Genomic DNA, 18,930 nt, shown 5'->3' on the forward strand with positions numbered 1-18,930 from the left:
CTAAATAAAGAGCTGACTCGGGTGTTGTATCTCAACATGATCGTGTAATTGTCACATTTTTATAAATATGTACATAACGGGATACACAGCAAGAAGAGGATTAATCTGAAGAATCAGACTGGGACCAGAAGAAACTGATCGGGCCACAGTCCTGCTCCCGGTGTTGTGTGCTTCAGCTTCAATGTTTCACTTAGATTTGAAATGTTAAATACCCACTGATTGGATTATTTTACAATCCATGAGGGATCTTTTTTGATGGTCTCGTTCTCTGGGCCCAGGATGGCGACGCCACACGTCCTCTGACCGACACCGAGGTATCTGCAGGAAAAGCAGACCAAGAGCTTTAGATTTCATTTACAAAAATATCTTTTCACCACCACACACAGAAAAGTTCGCTTCCTGCTTCCACGCTGTTCTAAAGTCAGGTGAACAGTTTACCTTTCGGCCGCTTCCACCAGGCTTCTGTGACTGACGGCGAAGAGTCGTTCTCTGTGGTTCTGTTTCATCTGGTCTGTGACTCCGCTGAGGAAGCGACTCATCCCTGCAACACCAACATGTGGAGCACAAAGCAGGTCGTTAACATGTGATGCTGCCCGTGAGGCGGGATTGGCTGCTGTCAGGATGCGTCGCTTCGTTCACGGTGGGAGCGTCTCACCTTTGTCGGCGGGGGCCACAGGCGAGTCGACAGACGAGAAGACGGACAGCTTGGCTTCATCGATGTCCTGCTGGGTGAACTGTCCCGACTTCGCCCAGTCCACACCTTTACGAAACGCCGACAAGGTCTGCACCGAGTTCGGGTCCCTGAGAGACAGATGAGGAAGAACGCCATGAAATTCTTACCGTCGCTGCTTTCATCAAATATATCAGGGCTGCATTTCCGTTATGCATTCATCTGTTATTTTTCTCATCTCATTTTCAGGCTTAACATTTTGGTTCTAACCGACCCAAGTTCACTTCACACGACCAATGAGGGACATTTTCTGAGGTTTTTAACCCACCAGACGCCTCAAACTGAGGTGGATTTAATAAATGTAATCAGTGAGGGTTTGCAGCTTTAACCTTTAACTTCTCCTGTAAGAAAAATCGAATTAAAGAAAGTACAAATATTCCATATTGTTTGCACACTGAAGCCGACACAAGCCCTTTTTCAACTTCAGATTTTACAAGTTCTCTGAAGGAAAAGGATCCTGAATCCTGATTAGAAAAGGCTCATGGATATGAAATATTAAATCAACAAAGGCCATGGCATCCGTTTGTCATTTCAGTTCCACTTCCATGCACGCAATGTTCCCCCAACACCGTGACCTGCATGGTCACCTGCTGCTCACCTGTAGGAGTAGAAGGAGAAAAGACCTCCTCCCATCCTGGCCCCGCCCCCGTAGGCTCCTCCCTTCTCCCGGATCTCTCCATGAAGAAATTTCGCCGACATCAACCTCGCCAGGACGCACAAACTGCCCAAGAGAGAAGATAAAAATGGACAAACTGGTACCAGACTGAGGACGTGGACGGAGTTTGTAAGAGAACCAGAAGCAAAGGAAGAGAACCAGACTGATGAGTGTTTGGTGGCAGGATGAGTGTGTGAAGAACTCGAGCAGACACTAAGCGATTGATCCGTTGATCAGCGAGCGTCACGTCAGCATCGTGTACCTGGCGTAGTCGTCGTGAGTGAACGGCACCGTGCGAATACTCTCGCCAATAAAGTTGACAGGAAACGGCATCTGGAAGAAAGTTTTCATCTGACACGGATGGAAATTCGGCTCCTGAAAGGTGAAAAACAAAATCATCGGACGTGGACAGGTCTTCTAACAAAAAACAACACAACGTTGACATGTAGAGGAGTTAAAGGTACAGTGTGCAGAATGTTTTAAAACAAAATATTTCTGATTAGCAGGCTGGTAGTCCTAATATTTTAAGGATGTTAATCAAAATAGCGTTGCTTTCTCTTGCACAGAAAATAAAAACAGAAAAATGGCCTCTTCACTCCAAAGTTCTCTCCAAAGTTTTTCTTCACTTTCATTTTCCTAAAACCCAAAAATGTTCGGCTCACAAACAAGATAAATAAAAGCAGAAATGTTGAAAAAGCTCAAACAAACAAACATTAAAAGAGCAGCAGCCAACACTTACAGAGATGAGCTTCCTAGTCGGTCCGGACTCATCCAGGGGGTCCAGTGGCCTCTTTAATGACAGAATAAAAACATATCAAAGAGAGCAAGAGAACACTCAGGCGGGTTAACTGGCCCAGTCTGCCTGATGAAGTGTTACCTCGACGACAGCGGCTCTGACGGCTCTGCGTTCTCTTCTGTTTTCAGTGATCTCTTTCATGAAACTCTCCAACTGTGCTGCTGTGTCAGACATTTTCTGTGGAGTTGTGTTCACTGCACACCTAAGACACACAAACACGTCACACGTACAGCATCCTGCCAAACTGCGGCAGCAGCCTGTCTGAACATTTCGCTCAGCTGCGGTTAATATGAACCCACCTCATGTTGTCAGGGTTCAGAAGGTGTTTCTTGATCCTGGGCAGAGTTCGGATGACTTGGCTCAGGTCCGACATCTCAGCTATCCTCTTCATGAACTTCACCTGATGTACAAACAACACAAAACAGATGTCTCACTCGTGTCTGGAAGCCTCTGGTCCCAGTCTGCCCATCTGTCCCTGAGTTCTGCTGCTGAACGATGGACAGGAAACATCATGATGTCACAGTGAAGGTGACCTTTGACGTTCTGGATAGAAAAGGTCATCACTTCGCCATTTTATTCTGTTTGTAATCTGTGTGAAACGCTGTCATAATTAGTGCATGAATTCTGGAGTTACAGCTAAAAACGTGTTTCACCAAAATCTAATCGGTTCACCTTGAGAACGTAAAGCCTCCAGCACTGACACATCAGAGCATCGACAAACGAGTAATCATGTCCAGTGTGTTACACCTACAGCTGGACACTACGGTTTCACTGCGTAGGATTTTATCTGAAATAATGTAAATGTACTCAGACTAAAAGAATCAAATGAAAGTCCAGCTGATGTAATGTTTTCACTCCTACACGCCAACAAACCAGCTGATTCTTGACCGTCACGCGGCGTTTTTGGATGAAGGAATGCTGCATTAACACATTCTTCAAAAGGCGGCTCTTCTGTTTGTGTTATCACACTGAGTGAAAACACAGTCAGAAGTTAAAAGTGCAGCGTGAACCACCACAGATACTGTGTACCGTCCAGCACCTGATCCATCCCACCAAACGTCTCCTGGAGGTCTCCTGCTGGAGTCAGGTGGCGGCCCGCTCGGGTTATCGCGTACGCATGACCAGAGTACGAGATCCCGTTGGCCAGCTCCTGTGCTGACATCATCACCAGCACCCTGAGGCGCTCCTCCGCATCAAAGTGGGGGCTGCAAGAAAACATTTGCTTATTTTAATGGCACAGTTTGTCGCTGGCAGCCGCATCGTCCGCAGCCACGAGCGGCAGGCCGACATCGGACGCAGTTTTTCTCTTTGCAGAAACTGAGTGAACGTGTAGAAGCAGGTGTGTGTGCGTGTGGGAGGACACACCTGTTGAATATGTCGCTCCACAGCTGAAACATGTGAGGGAGGTTCCTCTCCAGGCAGGAGGAGGACAGGAGGACCCCCTGAAACAGAGAGCACAGGCAGTTTGCTGCTACACTGAGCTGCTCCTTTTCACTTCATGAAACCTCAGCGTGTTGTTTCAGGCAGACCGAGCTGGCGCTGACCTGCTCGTACATGTCCAGATGGGTGGAGTCGGGGATGACCTGGGGGGAGACAGACATGCCCCCCGTCCTCAGCTCCATCTGCTGGGCCTGCTGCCTGTAGTCCAGAGCTCCACAGCCCATCCTGGTCAAACAAAAAGAAACACATCCAGTCTTTATTCATTCATTCTCAGAAGATGGTGGAGCTCGGTGAACGGCGAGGAGCGAGAGGAGGTCGTGCGCTAGTTTACCGATCTTTCTCTGAGTTTGGAAACAGAAATAAGAACACCATGAACACCCACTCAGGCCTACTTCAGACAGATTTATTAAAGGAAGTAAAGACCTGCCTCTGACTGACTGATTAATTAATTAGATCCACTGTGACAGATTCACTCACTTGGTAATGACACTGCAGAAGAGCGGGACGTAAAGCCTGAGGTCCTCTGGCAGGGTGTTGAGGCTGCACATGGCTCTGAAGTAAACCAAACCGTTGGTGGGCTGCTCGCAGAACTGAACTGGAACACCTCCTGTGGGGATGACAGCAAAGCTCTTCAGATGCCACACTGCGGTTACCGTGCAAATGTGAAATAAACTGCGACATAGTGAAGAGTGCGCCGCACCTGCAGTGCCGACGTGAACAGGAGTGAAGGCTATCGTGGGCTCGATGTCGGACACTTTGAGTGCAGGCAAACAGGAGGCATCCTGGGTTTTAGTCTGAGCGGCCAGCAGCTCCAGACCTTCCCAAAGAGGAAAACACAACACTGTGACGTGTAGCTGTGGTCTGACGTGCCTTACGTTACATCCGGCTTCAGTCACACACTCACAGGGTGAAATCATCAACCTGACTGAACCTGAGGGGTGTTCATTTCTGACTTAAAGACTTTAAGTCTGCCCACACGAAGCAGTGACATCATGGTGTACCTTTCTCATAGATTTCCTTTCTGTCACCTTCAGACAGATCCAGGACCTTTTGCTGAAGCTTCTCCTCCTCAGCCCGGGCCTGATTCTCCACGTAGGCCTCGTCCGGACTCATGGACAGGGTCAGTCTGTGTGTGTTCTCCTGCGGGGCCGGTTGTCAGGGGTTTAAGAGGCACAGAAAAGCACAAATTAGGCAAAGTCGCAGGTGACACCAAGTACCCTGAGTTGAACAAAATAAGGCACAAATCGTCCATAATTTCCCTGCTGACACCAGGAAACTGGGGGTCAGAGGCGCAGCTGCAGGGACATAATCCCCCACCAGATTAACAAATTTTCCCTCTCTGGCCACCTCTGACTATATGTGAGACACATCTTTAAAACAGTACCTGCTGAACTCACCTTAAAGTACTGCTTGACTTTGTCCTGGAGGAAGCGAGGGTTTTCTTTCAAGGCTTGTCTGAACTGTGAAACACTTTCGTTGATCTGCAGCAGCCCCACAGGGTCGCCATCGTGGTTCCACGCTGATGCTATGTACTGGAAACACACACACAGAGATTGTCAAGAGGACACATTCAACAGCGGGAAATCAGCCAGTAAACTTCTCTGTGCACAAGATGGGCCCCCCAGGATGATAAGTACAGACATGTTTACACTCTTGGCCTGAAGGGAAAACAGCAGAAACAGAAACACAACATTTCATGCACAGAGAACACAAACTAACATCCTCAGCAGTGCTAACATGAGCTTTATTGTCCTTGTGGTTGTGGAAACAAAATGAAGGCTGCAGATGAACAGCAGTGAACTCACCGAGGCCAGAGAAAGGCCGAAGTTGGTGGTCTGGTGTTTCATCTGGATCTCAATCTTATGGAGGAGAGCCTCGATTCTTTCCTCCTCAAAGCCACTCCTGTGAACGATGAAAAGGAGAAATGACTAAAACTGATCTCACATGCTGTGAAAACTGTTAACGCTTCCTGCTAACTTAAATGACACGGAGTGAACAGAGACGAGATGGGTGATGAACACTTTCAACCATTTGATCACACATTTCATGTTCACATTTTCAGAACAAGCTCGTAATTCAAGAGCAGATTTGTCAAATAAATGACACGATCATCAGATTTTAAGCATCATCCTCGCATCCCAAGGCGGCTCTGAGCACATCTAGCACTGACACTCACTCTATAATGTCATCGACGGTTTGGCTGATGATTTGTTTCACCCGCTCGGTGTCCTCCTCAGCCATCCCCTGCAGTCCGATGCTGAACGACGCCTCTTTGGTGCTGCCATCGTATCTGAACGACAGGACATTTTCATCACACTCTCAACAAATACCCGAATGTCACAGCGTAACATTAACCATCAAATGCGTGAGATGGTTTGTTTTAAGCCACATGTGAACTCCATAGTGTTTGCAATCAGTCAGTCAGCTCACTTTCTAACCAAAAGTCCAATCAAACTGTAACTAATTTCAGCTCAGTGTGATGCAGGTCTGCCGCTCTTGACCAGGAGCCACGTACACACCCGACCACACAGGAGAAGTCGGATCCGATCTTGGGTTCGATGAGAGATTTGTAGAAGGCAGAGTTGGGCCCGGAGACCATGAGAGACGACAGCAGGCTGAGAGTGAATCCTTCAAATGTGTCAGTGATGCTGCAGAACAAGAAAAAGAGATTAAAGCTTCACTTTTCAAGACGTGCTGTTGTGTTGAGGACAAACTGTGAATGTGACTGCAGACACCACCGGAAACAGCAGACACAGTACGCGTGGCTGCATCTTCTAAATGCTGTCCCACCTCAAAATGAGTTAAGATACGAACGTTTCTGACAAACACAGCGGCGAGTTAGAGAGAACTCGAGATGATGTGATCTTACTCTCCCAGCAGGTAGCTCACACACAGCGTGTTCTGCCTGGCTGGATCTGGAGCCAGAGGGTCCGGGCTGCAGGTCACATGGTCCTCTCTCTGGGGGAACCAATGAGATCAGACCGACTGTTCAATGCATTTTCCTTTCCAAAAATGAAACTAATAAAACTACAAATAATATGCAGTTTAGTTTCAGTAGTTCAAAGTGAACTGTGCATCAGGCCTGAAGCCAGACTCAAATGTAAGATGTAACGTCATATGTTTCACCCTGAGGTGTTAGAGTAATACTTCTGAACTATGAACGTGATCTGAACTCACAGGGCGGCTCCAGCGCGGCTGAGAGGGAACTTCTGTGTTCGGGTTGATGCATTCAAACTTGGACAGAGCTTCCTCTTCAATCTGCTTCAGGTGCTGCTCCAGAGGCAAATCTCCATACGTGAAGAACCTGAAGAGCGTATGGAAGACATCCTCAGGGGTGTGTCTGAATCATACAAGTTTCTGTTGGGGAAATGTGTTAAAAGGGAAGCAACCGGCTAAGCTGCCAGCAGTGTGTATGTGTGTGTGTATGGGTGTGGGTGTGGGTGTGTGTGTGTGTCCTCTACCTGGCGTTGCTGGGGTGGTAATGTGTGGCGTGGAACTGCCTGAGCTGCTCCCAGGTCAGGTCGGGGATGGCCAGAGGCTCTCCTCCGGACACCACGGAGTAGGTGTGGTCTGGATACAGCTTGTTCTGCAGGTGCTGGGCGTACAAGCGCTCGTTTTCCGACTGTAAGAATTCACACGAGCAAACACACTCAGAAATTATGACATCTGCCACTGCTGACTTGGTAAAAGCACGTAATCGTACGATGAAACTTTTCTGCTGAATTTAGAATTGTCACGATGACTGAAATTCCACACACTGAATAAAACAGATCACTGCTGTGCATGTGTAATCTCAAAGTCAGCGAGCGGGAAGGACTCACAAAAGCCCCCTTCATTTCATTGAACACGACTCCTTTAAACACCAGAGGGGTGCTGGGATCTGCGGGGTCTTCGTTCTCCAGCCTCCAGCCCTCCTGCCTGGAAGATAAAGACATACAGAATCAGTGTTATGGGTATGGTTTTATCAGCATGTTGAGGAGCTGCCAAGTCACAGCTGCCTTGCAAATTCTTGGGTCGGTTTTAGCCTCCTGGACAGAGCAGTGAGAGTCTGACTGTTAGGATGCAGAACCCGAACTCACAGAGTCCAGAACTTACAATTGGTTACTTTCTTCTTCTGTGTAGCAGTAGTCAAAAACTCACCTGAAATCCTGCTCTCGTAAACAAGGGAAGAAAACTGCGTCCAGATAAACGGACAAAAGATTCTGGAAGTCCTTCCCGTTTTGGGTTGAGAACGGATACATGGTGTAATCACTGGCTGTTCACGAGGAAGCAAACACACACACAGACCACATCAGAGAGATCATCAGCTGTTTAAGAAATATGGACAGCAGGGTTTTTTTTTATTTAATTACTTAAGCATGTAGTATACTGGTGCACATGACCACAGTCTCATTTTCAACAAATAACCCACTACAATAAATTTAAGAACTCCAGACATACTGGCTGAAATATAAACATGTGAATCCATACACTCTTGCTTGTCCACCACAGCGACGTGGTGCTCTGTACCTGTGAAAGCGTTCATGAAGGTGGACAGGGATCTGTTGAGCATCTTGAAGAAAGGATCTCTGCAGGGATACTTCTGAGATCCACACAGCACCGTGTGCTCCAGGATGTGTGGGACGCCTGTGCTGTCCATGGGGGTCGTCCTGAACTGGACACTGAAAGACGAGAGACAAGCATAAGAGGCGTCTGACTGGTCGACATGCTGTGACTTGGCCGGAGAACTGAAGACGCTGGTGTTGTATGAGTGAACACATTTCAACCAATGCAGAGTCAGATATGACTACAAACCAGCGCTGCTGAAACACACTGAAACCAACCTGAAGAGGTTATTGGAGTCATCTCTGGCTGCATGGAGGTACTGAGCTCCAGTTTTATCGTGGGTCAACTTCACTGCTGTGAGAAACAAGTCAGGAACCGCTACGACCTGAGGAACACAGAACTGGCAGCTAAAACGAAAGCAGCGTCGGGATACAGTCTCAGCCGCTGGATCAACCCTCGGGGCAATGTTGGCACAAAAAGATAAGTGAACTCATCAAGTGACGTAAAAGAAAACAAAACTGGAGAGCGTGGGCCCACACTCCTACACTCAGACCTCTTCAGTGTGCATAACCTTATCTATAAGCTATAAACGAGGCTGGTCTGAGTGCGTTTTCCAACCTTGACGGAGTTTTAAAAAGATCATATTTCACAGAGCGGCCATATTCTACAAGACATTTAATGGTCTACGAGAAAATATGTGTAAAAACCTGAGGACCACCTGGCAGAAACACTTAGGATGTGATCTGAGTGAGGAGGACTGGTTAAATGTTTTATCAAATACAGAGCAACACATGAGAGAGGCGAAGGGGAAATTTACTCAGTACAAGATAATTCATAGATTTGATTTTACACCTTCAAAACTACATAGAATGGGCTTAATAAGAAATAATTTTTGTTGGAAATGTCAGAGTGAAACAGGGACATTTCTGCATGTGATTTGGGGATGTAAGCTAGTGTACCCGTTTTGGGAGAAAGTACTGGAACATGTGAGTATATGGTTGGGTGTGGCGGTACCTGTATCACCGAGACTGTGCTTGTTAGGGCAGCAAACAGAAATGCCAAACATATCTAAATATGAACGAGTATGGAGTATAGTTGCCCCAGGTGTTAAAAAATGGATGGAAATGATGTCAGAAGCTGCATCATATGAATGCATGTTGGTTAGAATTAACAACGAAGAGGAACATTTTAAGATGGCCTGGGAACGTATTTTTTTGTGGGCAGGGCATAGGGAAAAACTGCAGACATGGTGCTGATGAACGTGTATCCTGGTGGTCTTGGAAAGAAAGGGAAATGTTGATGTACAGGAGGCCTTTGTATATGTGGTGGTATGCTGGATATACTGTCTGTTATTGGTGTCAGTGTTAGTTTTCCAGTTTGATTGTTTGTTTATGTGTGGATGAATAAATAAAAACTTTAATAACAAAAGAAAAAAAATCATATTTTCACCGACATCAGCTACAGTAAAAGGAAAAGAGTCACATCTTCCCATGACAGAGTCCCACTGCTCCCACCTCTCTGACTGTAAAGCCGTGGATGTTCTGTCCTGGCTGGTAGTGAACGGCTCTCTCTCTCGCTGAGGTGCTGTTCGGCCTCCACGTACGCTGCCGTCCATTCAATCTGGTAGAGACAATATGTCATAGTGTTGAGTATCTCGTGTACTGGCCCACACAATTCCCCCTTTGGGGCACATCTGGCTCCATCATAAAAATCATCAGCATCAGTCTGTGAGTTAGAAATGATGCATGTGAAATGTGTGAGATCATAAACAGGTCCAAGCTAAACGCCCGACTAAACACTGCTAAATTTCAAACGGGCCAGACAATGAGGGCTCATGTAACGGCTCAAAACGTATTTTCTCCTTTACTTTGCTCTGATTCCACTAACGTTTGGTTGCATCAGCCGTCACATTTCGACAAGTCGGAGCTTTAATCTGTAATATATTCATATCTGGTCACTTTGTCACAAGCAAACAGTGACTGTTGTCGTGACACTACGAAGTCAACACCACACAGAAAGAGCATTTAACTGATTAGCACCTTTCCAGGTGTGTTCACGCTAACTTTCTGTGCCGCTAGCTAACTTACGTTACATATCGAAGTTTCTGGAGGACTGTCTTCGTTTGCCGAAACATGGTTTTGTCAGCTGCTAAGTTATTGACGTATGTCTACTCCTTGTATGTCCAGCTACGACGTCACACAACTGCAGTCAGATTTTGTCAGTAATTCCACATTATTTCGGTGAGCATCCCCGGTCCGTGTCCTCTCATGCCGTGTGTACTACAGTCATCATGTCACAGCAGTTGCGCACATAAAAATATCCGCCGCACCTGCGCAGATCGCAGATCTGACCGCCATTTTTTGCTCAGTTATGCCGATCCATCCGCCATGAGACTCTACAGGCATACGCTGAGCAATTTTTAACACTCACAAGCTGAACTTCCACATAGAAACATGCTTGATGTCGGTTGGTGGAGTGGGGATTGAAGAGTAAATATGATTGGTTATGCGTCACATCACTAAGGTTACCAAACCATGACTGGTACGGGGATCTTTTGAAGGGCAATAATACTGTAACGTAAACTTCACACATGTTAGCCTATGTGTTAGCCCATACCAGACGTTGTCTGTGTCGCAACTTAAAATCTAACGTTATTTCATTTGAAACCGTCCGTTATTTCCTTGCGATGTAATTCAGCCTCTTTTCCGGCAGGTGTCGCTGTAAGATCACGTGTAGTAAGCGAGTCACAGGAGTAGTTCGGTTCTTCTTCTTTTCTTTTTTTCTGAAAGTTACACCTTGGTGTGCTAAAGCAGGAGAAAAGTGCGGAACACATATTATTATGCACCTTTGTTATGTGAAAAGTGTAGCCAGCCCTCCACATTTATTTCAAACTTATAATTCATAACATTTGCAGAACTCTCATCTGGCTTGGCAACTTTTACATTTACCATGACATTTAAATGTAATTTACTGTGGGTGTAAAAATGAAAAAAAATGAACAAATGGTCTGCGTCAAAGGAAGTTGTTCTTTTAGTGGGAATGTTTTGGTTTTATTTTTACAGTTAAAATTATTAAACTTAAATAATTAAAATTATTATTACTGTCGGTAGTTGGTTATTTTTAATTTTGTTGTGCCCACTTCTTCACTTTTTTTCAATTTTTGTTTCCTTTAAGGTTATTAATCATTTTTAGTAGAGTCAAAGTTGAAGCCCACATAAGACAGTTTCACCAACACACATAACATGGCTGGAGACTTGCTTAGCGTACCCCATCTTCCCAGTTGGTAACTCAGCCTTGTGTATAGTGCATTAAACCCCAAGGAGCCGTTATTATATGACTGTGCTGTTTAATAAAATGTAACATTTTAGATGTCTCTTGCATCATTTTACACACCCTGCCTTACATTTGACTCTCGGTTATTCAATATCTTTGGTTTAGTGTGAAACTTTGAATATCAACACTGATTTTAAATCATGTTTAATCGGTTTAGCTGATGTGTGTAAGGATGGTTCAACTGTTGAGTCTGGCAGGATGTAAAATGAGTTTGGAATCAAAGCAATCGCTTGAAATCAGGAGGTCCTTGTTTTTATGTGCTTTATACGTGAGATGTCCTTTTTCAGAGGCCATCTCCTTCGCAGTGAAGACTATTCATGTCACTGAAGGTCAACAGGAACAACAGCAAGAAATGCTGCCCTCTTCTTCAATATCCCAAGATCTGTCGCCGCTCTCGAGGAAGGCAACAGCAGCAAATATCTTAAGATGATGCTAAGATGACCACGATGAGGTAGCCAATCACATAAGCAGACAATCAGATTGGCTGGTCAACAGTTATTGATAATAATGATTGGTTACCACAGGAACGCCGCACAGCTTCACATTCTCATCAATATTTTAACAAACTATAAGTGGTAATTGTGTCAGTAATAAACTGCTCTGGCAGCAGGATGAGGCAGAAGAAATAACAGATGATTTCTGAACAAAGCATCATGAAGCCAAATTCCTCCACCAAACAAATGAGGAAGCTTTTAAGAAAAAGCAGCAAAATGGTGCCATGAGCTCCAAATGCCAGAAATGTGCAAAATAACATTACATTATAAACTTTTTAACTGCAGTGGATTTGTTAGCACAGACGGACCACACCATGACACCCCCACACTTTTCCCCACAATACCTAATTTGCTCTGAGCACAGCATTAACCTGCTGGCCTTCTGTTCTTCCTCCACGTAAGTAACAACAGCAAGCAAGTGAGAAATACTGTGTAAATAAAACAGCACAAAGAATATCAAAGAGGTTATAAGGATGTGATATGGCTGCTATAAACCTACAACGGAGCACCTCAGACTCACAATGAGATCTTTAGGGATTTGAGTGGGAACAGTGTAGTTAGTTCTCATTATAGTGCAGACTCTCCAGCAGCAGGCTGAACTTATTTCTTCTCCTCAAAAATCACTCTGCTTGTATTGACAGAGACAGTAGAGTGTCTTTTCTTTTTTTTTTCCTCCCTTTTTTTGAATATCTTTTCAGGCACCCACGGTCATCCCTTGTGTTTCCACTGACAGCATGTGGGAGATTTTCCAGCAGCATGAATAGGAGGCCTTGGTGAGGAGGCAGGAGGGTTTTTGACAGAGCAGGAGCGTCCTCCATCATGGTAGCTGGTTCCAGCTCGCAAGCGCATGTTCATTATCTGCAAAAAACCTTGATCACACAAAGCGGGGCGGAACAGACACGCTGCGAAAGTATTCATCTTCAAAACTCGAATGCACCAAAGGCAAAATGTGGCCATGAGGTGACGTCATTTCAGTGGAACTTAACTTATTTCATGGAGTTTCTTAAGTCAAATTGAAGCAGTAGTTTTCAGTGATTTCGTAACACTGCTGCTTTAAGTAGTTAGTCCATTATTTTGCATGATGCTATGCAAAAGCCACATACCTTCAATGTACAGGAGGTGAAAAAGCATTTCAGCAGCGTGCATCTTGGCTCGTTAACTTGATGTGCTCCCGTTGAAGCAGGATGTTGAGGCAGGACGCAGGATGATCAGTCAAAAGTGCAACATTGTGAGAATCAAAAACAGTTTTCTTTGCTGAGAGTTTTATTTCCACACGTTTGGCACAGCATGAGTTTGCTGCTGTTTTTCGAGAAAAAAGAGGCCCAACATAAAAGACATTTTCTTGTTTTTCAGATATAAAAGATGCACACGTATTTCAGCACTTGTTGTCAGATAGGATTATATTATGGTGAGAAAAAAATAGCAAACAACTTGAAAAAGTCATTTTTCATTTCATGGTGACTTTAAGGTCAACTAAAGGATTATATTTGCTTCTACAAGGGCTGAACAAACTCTACTCTGCTCTTAAAGCCCCAATTAGAAAAACGTAATAAATACATGGTGGTCAAGCTCTAAACAAGGCTGTTTTGTGTGTGCTCTCAAACCTTTCAATGCAACAATATGACACACAAACAGCAAATGCTTAAAAGAACTGCAAATATAATGTCCAAATCCCCTTTACACTGTGGAAATTTCCTCTCTCTCCATACAGTACATGTGGTGTTGTCGGGGATGTGAGTGACTGGTGGCGTGTTGTTGTTGATGTGCTCTTTCCTCCAGGTAATCCACAGGATTTCATAAAGGTCTGGACTGTCCAGACGCTGGTTCATCCAGGCTTAAGTCATCCATCAGTGTCAGATGGAAAACAAAACCCCAGATTCTCACGCTTTTCCTCACCTCTGTCTTTCACAGCTTTGTTCCATCCAGTGTGAATGTTTCTCACCCCAGCAGCATCTCTCTTCTCTCACTCTTATGTGCATTTTACGACCACATTCGTCTGGAGCTGTTTTTCAAGGTTTAGTCAAGGCCGAACAGTTTCAAGAAAAGGTTAATGTTAATGATGACATTCAAGAAAATACTGCACTTCCAACTTTGTGTGTGTTTGTCCCTCTCCTGCTTCAACATGTCAGTGCTCCTGCGCCCTCATCCTCAAAGCCAAGGCCATAAAGAAAAGGTTTGCTCCGTAGGGCGTGGAACTGGTCTATGCAGAGCTCTGACCTCGAGCCCGCCCGACACTATTGGATGTACAGGAAAGTGGACTGCGAGTGAGGCTTTATCGGCCAGCATCAGTGCTGGACCTCACTGATGCTCCTGTGGGTAAATGGGAGAAAACCCCTGCAGCCATCTGGCATAAAGCCTGAAAGCAGAAGAGTGCAGGCTGCTGCAGCTGGAGAATGCCTCACACAACAGCAAACATTACCTCAATAGTCTATAATCATAACCTGTAATAATAATCCTCATTACATCTATGATCTAGTCCTTTGCTGGACAGCTTTTGTCCAGAACATGTAGCCCAAGTCAGCTGTCTGTAGGCTTAGTTTTAAAGAGAGCGATTCTGCTGAACTTATTTGTCTTCCTTACTTAGTTTAATTCCATTAGCCCTTAATCCATTTCCTGATCCAAATATAAATCTAATTAAAAACATGTCATCTTTTTTTTCACCAAACTGACAAATTACAGGATGTGGTATCCTAAAATTCAACAAGACTGTGAGTTTACAGCCACGTCGGCACACTCGCTCAGTGAGGCTGTACTTAGCTAACGCTTACCGTGTTAGCCGCTTTCTTTCAGTGTGTCAGCATGCTAACATTTGCTGAGGAGCACCAAATGAAATCTGTACAGCTGTGGCTGATGTAGATGTCATACATTTTGTCAATGTACCAAACATCTTGCAGATATAATAGCAAGTGCTTTATCAGTGAAATAATCCAATATTCATTATGTTTCTGTCTTTGTTTGACATTATGAGTCCTGCAGGAACCAACAGTGACGCTCATGATGCAACCACAATTGTATGTGGTGGCATTTAGGCTTTCACTGGTCAGCCACCTGCCGTATCTGTGCCGAGGTTTATCACACAACGCCCTCGCCGTCCCTTTATCACTCGCCACCACAAAGGGCAACAAAGGTTGGGTGTTTCATAAGATATATTATCATGGGCTTTCACCCCGTATGGTCCCATGTTACAAAGGCTTGGCTGAGCCTCCTCCCTCAGTTCAGCCACATAACAGCAAACCATTGCACCGGATGATAGACGAAAGCAGATTGGGGATGTTTTTGTATGACAGTCTGATAATTTACAGAATAGGATGAGCTGTAAATCTGAGATACTGAACAACATGCAGCAACTTTTCTGTCTCCCCGAAACTGGACTGATTTGGTAAATGTGTTTTGGAATGAAGCCATTTTGTACAGCCACATGATACCATCCACGAGCGCATGTGCTACACTGATGGAAAATAAGTAAAATATATAAAAACCCACAAAGGCAGGGAACAGCAACAGGGAACTTAAATGTTGATGCCTGGTGCTTCTCTCAACATGTGTCCTCCTCATAGTCACTCATGCAGGTGTTCGGGGGTAGATTCACAGACACTCTGTATGCACAACAGAGGTCAAATTCTGTGTCTGGACATATTTTGTGATAAAAGGTGAAAATCTGTTATGCACAGTCTAATTAATACGTGTATGATATGAAATATTGATTTGCTTTCAGGCTGAAAGTCCCACAGGGCTCCTTGCTTGGCCGCTAGCCGATCTGACACGGCTTTGCTCTTTTTGCACTGAAATGTCAATTTCTCCCCAGACCGTTTCATTAGCGCACATTTTAGATGGATAGTTGGCCCTGGGTCTGCGCCCCCATCCCATCCACTTTCCTCCTCACCTCTGGGGCCAATTAGGGCGCTGGAGCTGAAAATAAATGAAACGCGGTGGCAAAACAGCGTTTACTTCAAAACCTCGCACTTAATTTGAAGATCTCTCTCTGATCTGAAGTTGAATTAGTGGGCTGATATTCCCTTTGATCTCGCAGGTTTTGCATTTGTTGCCAGCTTATTGGGTAGAGACTCCAGAGGAACAGTCATGGATACATGGGGTGCACACACACACACAGAGCGTGCACTACAGACGCACATAAACTGCTATCACTCCCTTCACATCAAGACAGAAGCACACAGCATGTGCCCAAAGACTACGAGGACAATTACACATGGCCCACAGTGAAAGAGCAGCATGTCCTCACTCCCAACCCATCAAACACGGCATCCCGGTCAGCAGCCCTTCACTCCACAGTACGACGCTGTAGGTGGTCCTCTAGTGTCATTTCTGGAGGCGTCTGTCGGGTTTAGGAGTGTTAAAAGTGAGAAAAGTCTGCAACAGGAGGTGGACGGAGCAGCAGGACGGGTCAAACACAGGACACTTCTGCAGGTGATCAGGGTTCAAGGCCCACGTGTACCACCAAGTGTCAGTTGCTTTGTACTGAACATGTTACATTGCATAAGTTTACATAACATATGACACAGACATACATGATTTATATTAGTAAATGTACTTATTATACATATTTTTGCTCTTCTGCTTGGGACCCTCTTTGACAGGATCTGATGTAAACACATATCGACCCAGAATTATTCTTCACAGGAATACTCATCCAAAAATCTCTTCCCAATTACTCGCCTACCCTGTTGGCTTTACGAGGTTATGAAAACTTCGTACTGTAGCTGCTCCTTCATGCAGGACAGCAGCAACTCGAATGAACACCTACAAGGAATTCCAATCCTGCCACAGAGCTGCGAACTAAAAAAGGTGTCAGATCATCCCAGTGTGTCCACAGAAAATTTACAAAACATCTCCACAACATACTTTGTATTAATATTAATAATAATGATAATATTTTGTATACCAAAGCATTAAAGTTGGAGAAGAAGGTTTTGCTGTAGGAGTGATAAGACAGAAGTAAAAGAGCACAGACGCACGGCGGTAACAGTTTCCGATTGTACACGTGTTTATACTGACCTGATGGCTTGATGGACGCTGGTTCTTTGGTTTACACTTGGTCCTTTAACACACACACACACACACACACACACACACACACACACATACACAGACCACAGACAGGCAGTCACCCATGTCTGTCTTTTTAAATCCAGAGCGTCGATCAAGTGTCTGACACTAATCTGGACGGATCGTCTGGACGGACGCTCGCCGGCGTACCTCAGACTCAGATGGCTCTTCTGACACGCAGCCTCAGGATCTGCTGTTTTTGTTTGGGCTGTGGTCAAATTTAAAACAGTAAAACATGGCACACACACACACGACGTAGCCATCTGAGCACCGGTGAAGCACTCCACTGTGTGCACATCGAAGGGGAGATCGACAACATGCGAGGCCACTGGGTTTAAAACATTATTGGCTGTGAATTCTCTTGTTCAGTATTGAGCTGTTTGCTGGCTGCTAATAGTCCTTCAGTGGGGTGTGTCTCCCAACCACCATGCTGACTTTGAATGGGATTGATTACTGTTCCTATGCCACAATATGAATAAAAAACACATAGATACACTTCAAGTGGTGCGAATTAGCAGAAATGTTACTTCCGATCACAGTTAACACCCATAAGACCTTTAAACTCCTGCAATGCAACGAATGCATCACATACATTAATAAAAAATACATTAATATATAAACTGAAATCAACGCTTGGTGGGGGCTTCGTAACACTGGAAGAATAAGTCATATCGACTAACTATATCTACGGTAAAAGCGCACCTCATAGTGATCCCATTACTTCTGTAGTGTCTAAAGATTTTACTTGCTTTAGTCTGTTTTGTTTTGTTTTGTTAACCCCAGATCATCACCAGCTTCACTGTTTTCCCTGTTGCTTGGCTCTTTGTTCGGTCTCATGAGTTTTGACTTAGCTTAGCTTAAGGGATTCTTCCCTGCCCAGATTTGTTCGCTGACTGACTTCCTGTCTGTGACCGCCTGTCTCTTCAGTGAAGATTGCCTTCTTGAACATTTCCTTTGTGGCCCGTGTGGATTTCTGAACCTGAGTCTCGGTGCTACCCAGAAAGGTTTAGAAGGTTTAATGAAATTTGTTTACTATGAGTTTACACAGTACGTCATGTGTACTGTGTAGTATGTGCTGTTATAGCCAAAATAAAACGCAGTTAATCCTGGAGACCATATACGTTTCTTCACCTCACCCCTGGCTGAGCGGAATGGGTTTTGTGCAGCGAATGTGGAGAGACAAAGTGACATCAAACCCTGATTCACGCTACAGTTTCAAATCATGCAGGTTGTCAGAGCTGGAATCATTTAATATATTTTATTAAAAGCCACTAAACATATAGGATTTTGAATGTCATATTTTGTTACCCGTCAGGGGTCGGATCAAGAATTCCTGTAATTTCTCAAAGCAAAAGCTGAAACACCTGTCATCAGGTTCGAAAGGTGTCAAAATAAATTAAAAAAATACACATAATACATCCAAAAGAACTGATCTGATGCATCCAGCTGGAGTGTCATTGCATTGGTAGTCAGAGAGAGTTGTGAAAATAAAGATTGTAAAAGTGACATAATAAAACACTCAAAATATTTTTAGAGGCTTATTTTCTTAATGACACACAAATCTCTTTCTCCATCTTGCTGTATATTTAAAGGGCTTGTTCTCTGAGGTCTGAGGAATAAGTGAAGGCTCATATTGTGCTCTGTGACTTCAGTATGTGGGAGGTTTTTTTATTATTTACTTTCCTGTTTGAGGAGCCTTCCCAGCAGCTTTGGCTGTGACCTCTAGAGAGGACGGATAATAACTTCACTGCAATGAATGTTCAAAGTTAGTTTGCCCTCCACCCACAGCAATATCTCCAATTTCTGCATTCGCTTTCAAGCTTGCTCTCTGCTAGTCCTTCAGACTTTCTCTCACGCACATACGCAGTCTATC

At 44.7% G+C, this 18,930-nt stretch overlaps 1 protein-coding gene across 1 annotated transcript; it reads right to left on the bottom strand.

The window, feature by feature from the left end:
- Window positions 1-24: 24 nt before the first annotated feature.
- pitrm1 (pitrilysin metallopeptidase 1) lies at window positions 25-10,473 on the bottom strand. Its single transcript, XM_046408883.1, has 27 exons — window positions 10,254-10,473; window positions 9,681-9,786; window positions 8,445-8,551; window positions 8,131-8,282; window positions 7,762-7,876; window positions 7,443-7,539; window positions 7,083-7,243; window positions 6,799-6,925; window positions 6,491-6,579; window positions 6,141-6,269; window positions 5,798-5,911; window positions 5,427-5,523; window positions 5,019-5,153; window positions 4,623-4,761; window positions 4,322-4,438; window positions 4,099-4,228; window positions 3,726-3,846; window positions 3,547-3,623; window positions 3,221-3,386; window positions 2,481-2,581; window positions 2,263-2,383; window positions 2,125-2,175; window positions 1,648-1,760; window positions 1,329-1,451; window positions 656-801; window positions 439-541; window positions 25-318 (listed from the first exon to the last, which is right to left on the bottom strand). Exons 1-27 carry the CDS (start codon window positions 10,298-10,300, stop codon window positions 225-227), a joined length of 3,078 nt encoding a protein of 1,025 aa, XP_046264839.1. The 5' UTR covers window positions 10,301-10,473; the 3' UTR covers window positions 25-224.
- Between the last annotated feature and the right edge of the window lie 8,457 nt (window positions 10,474-18,930).

This window comes from Scatophagus argus, chromosome 13 (genome assembly GCF_020382885.2).
Source record: "Scatophagus argus isolate fScaArg1 chromosome 13, fScaArg1.pri, whole genome shotgun sequence".
Taxonomy (NCBI): domain Eukaryota; kingdom Metazoa; phylum Chordata; class Actinopteri; family Scatophagidae; genus Scatophagus; species Scatophagus argus.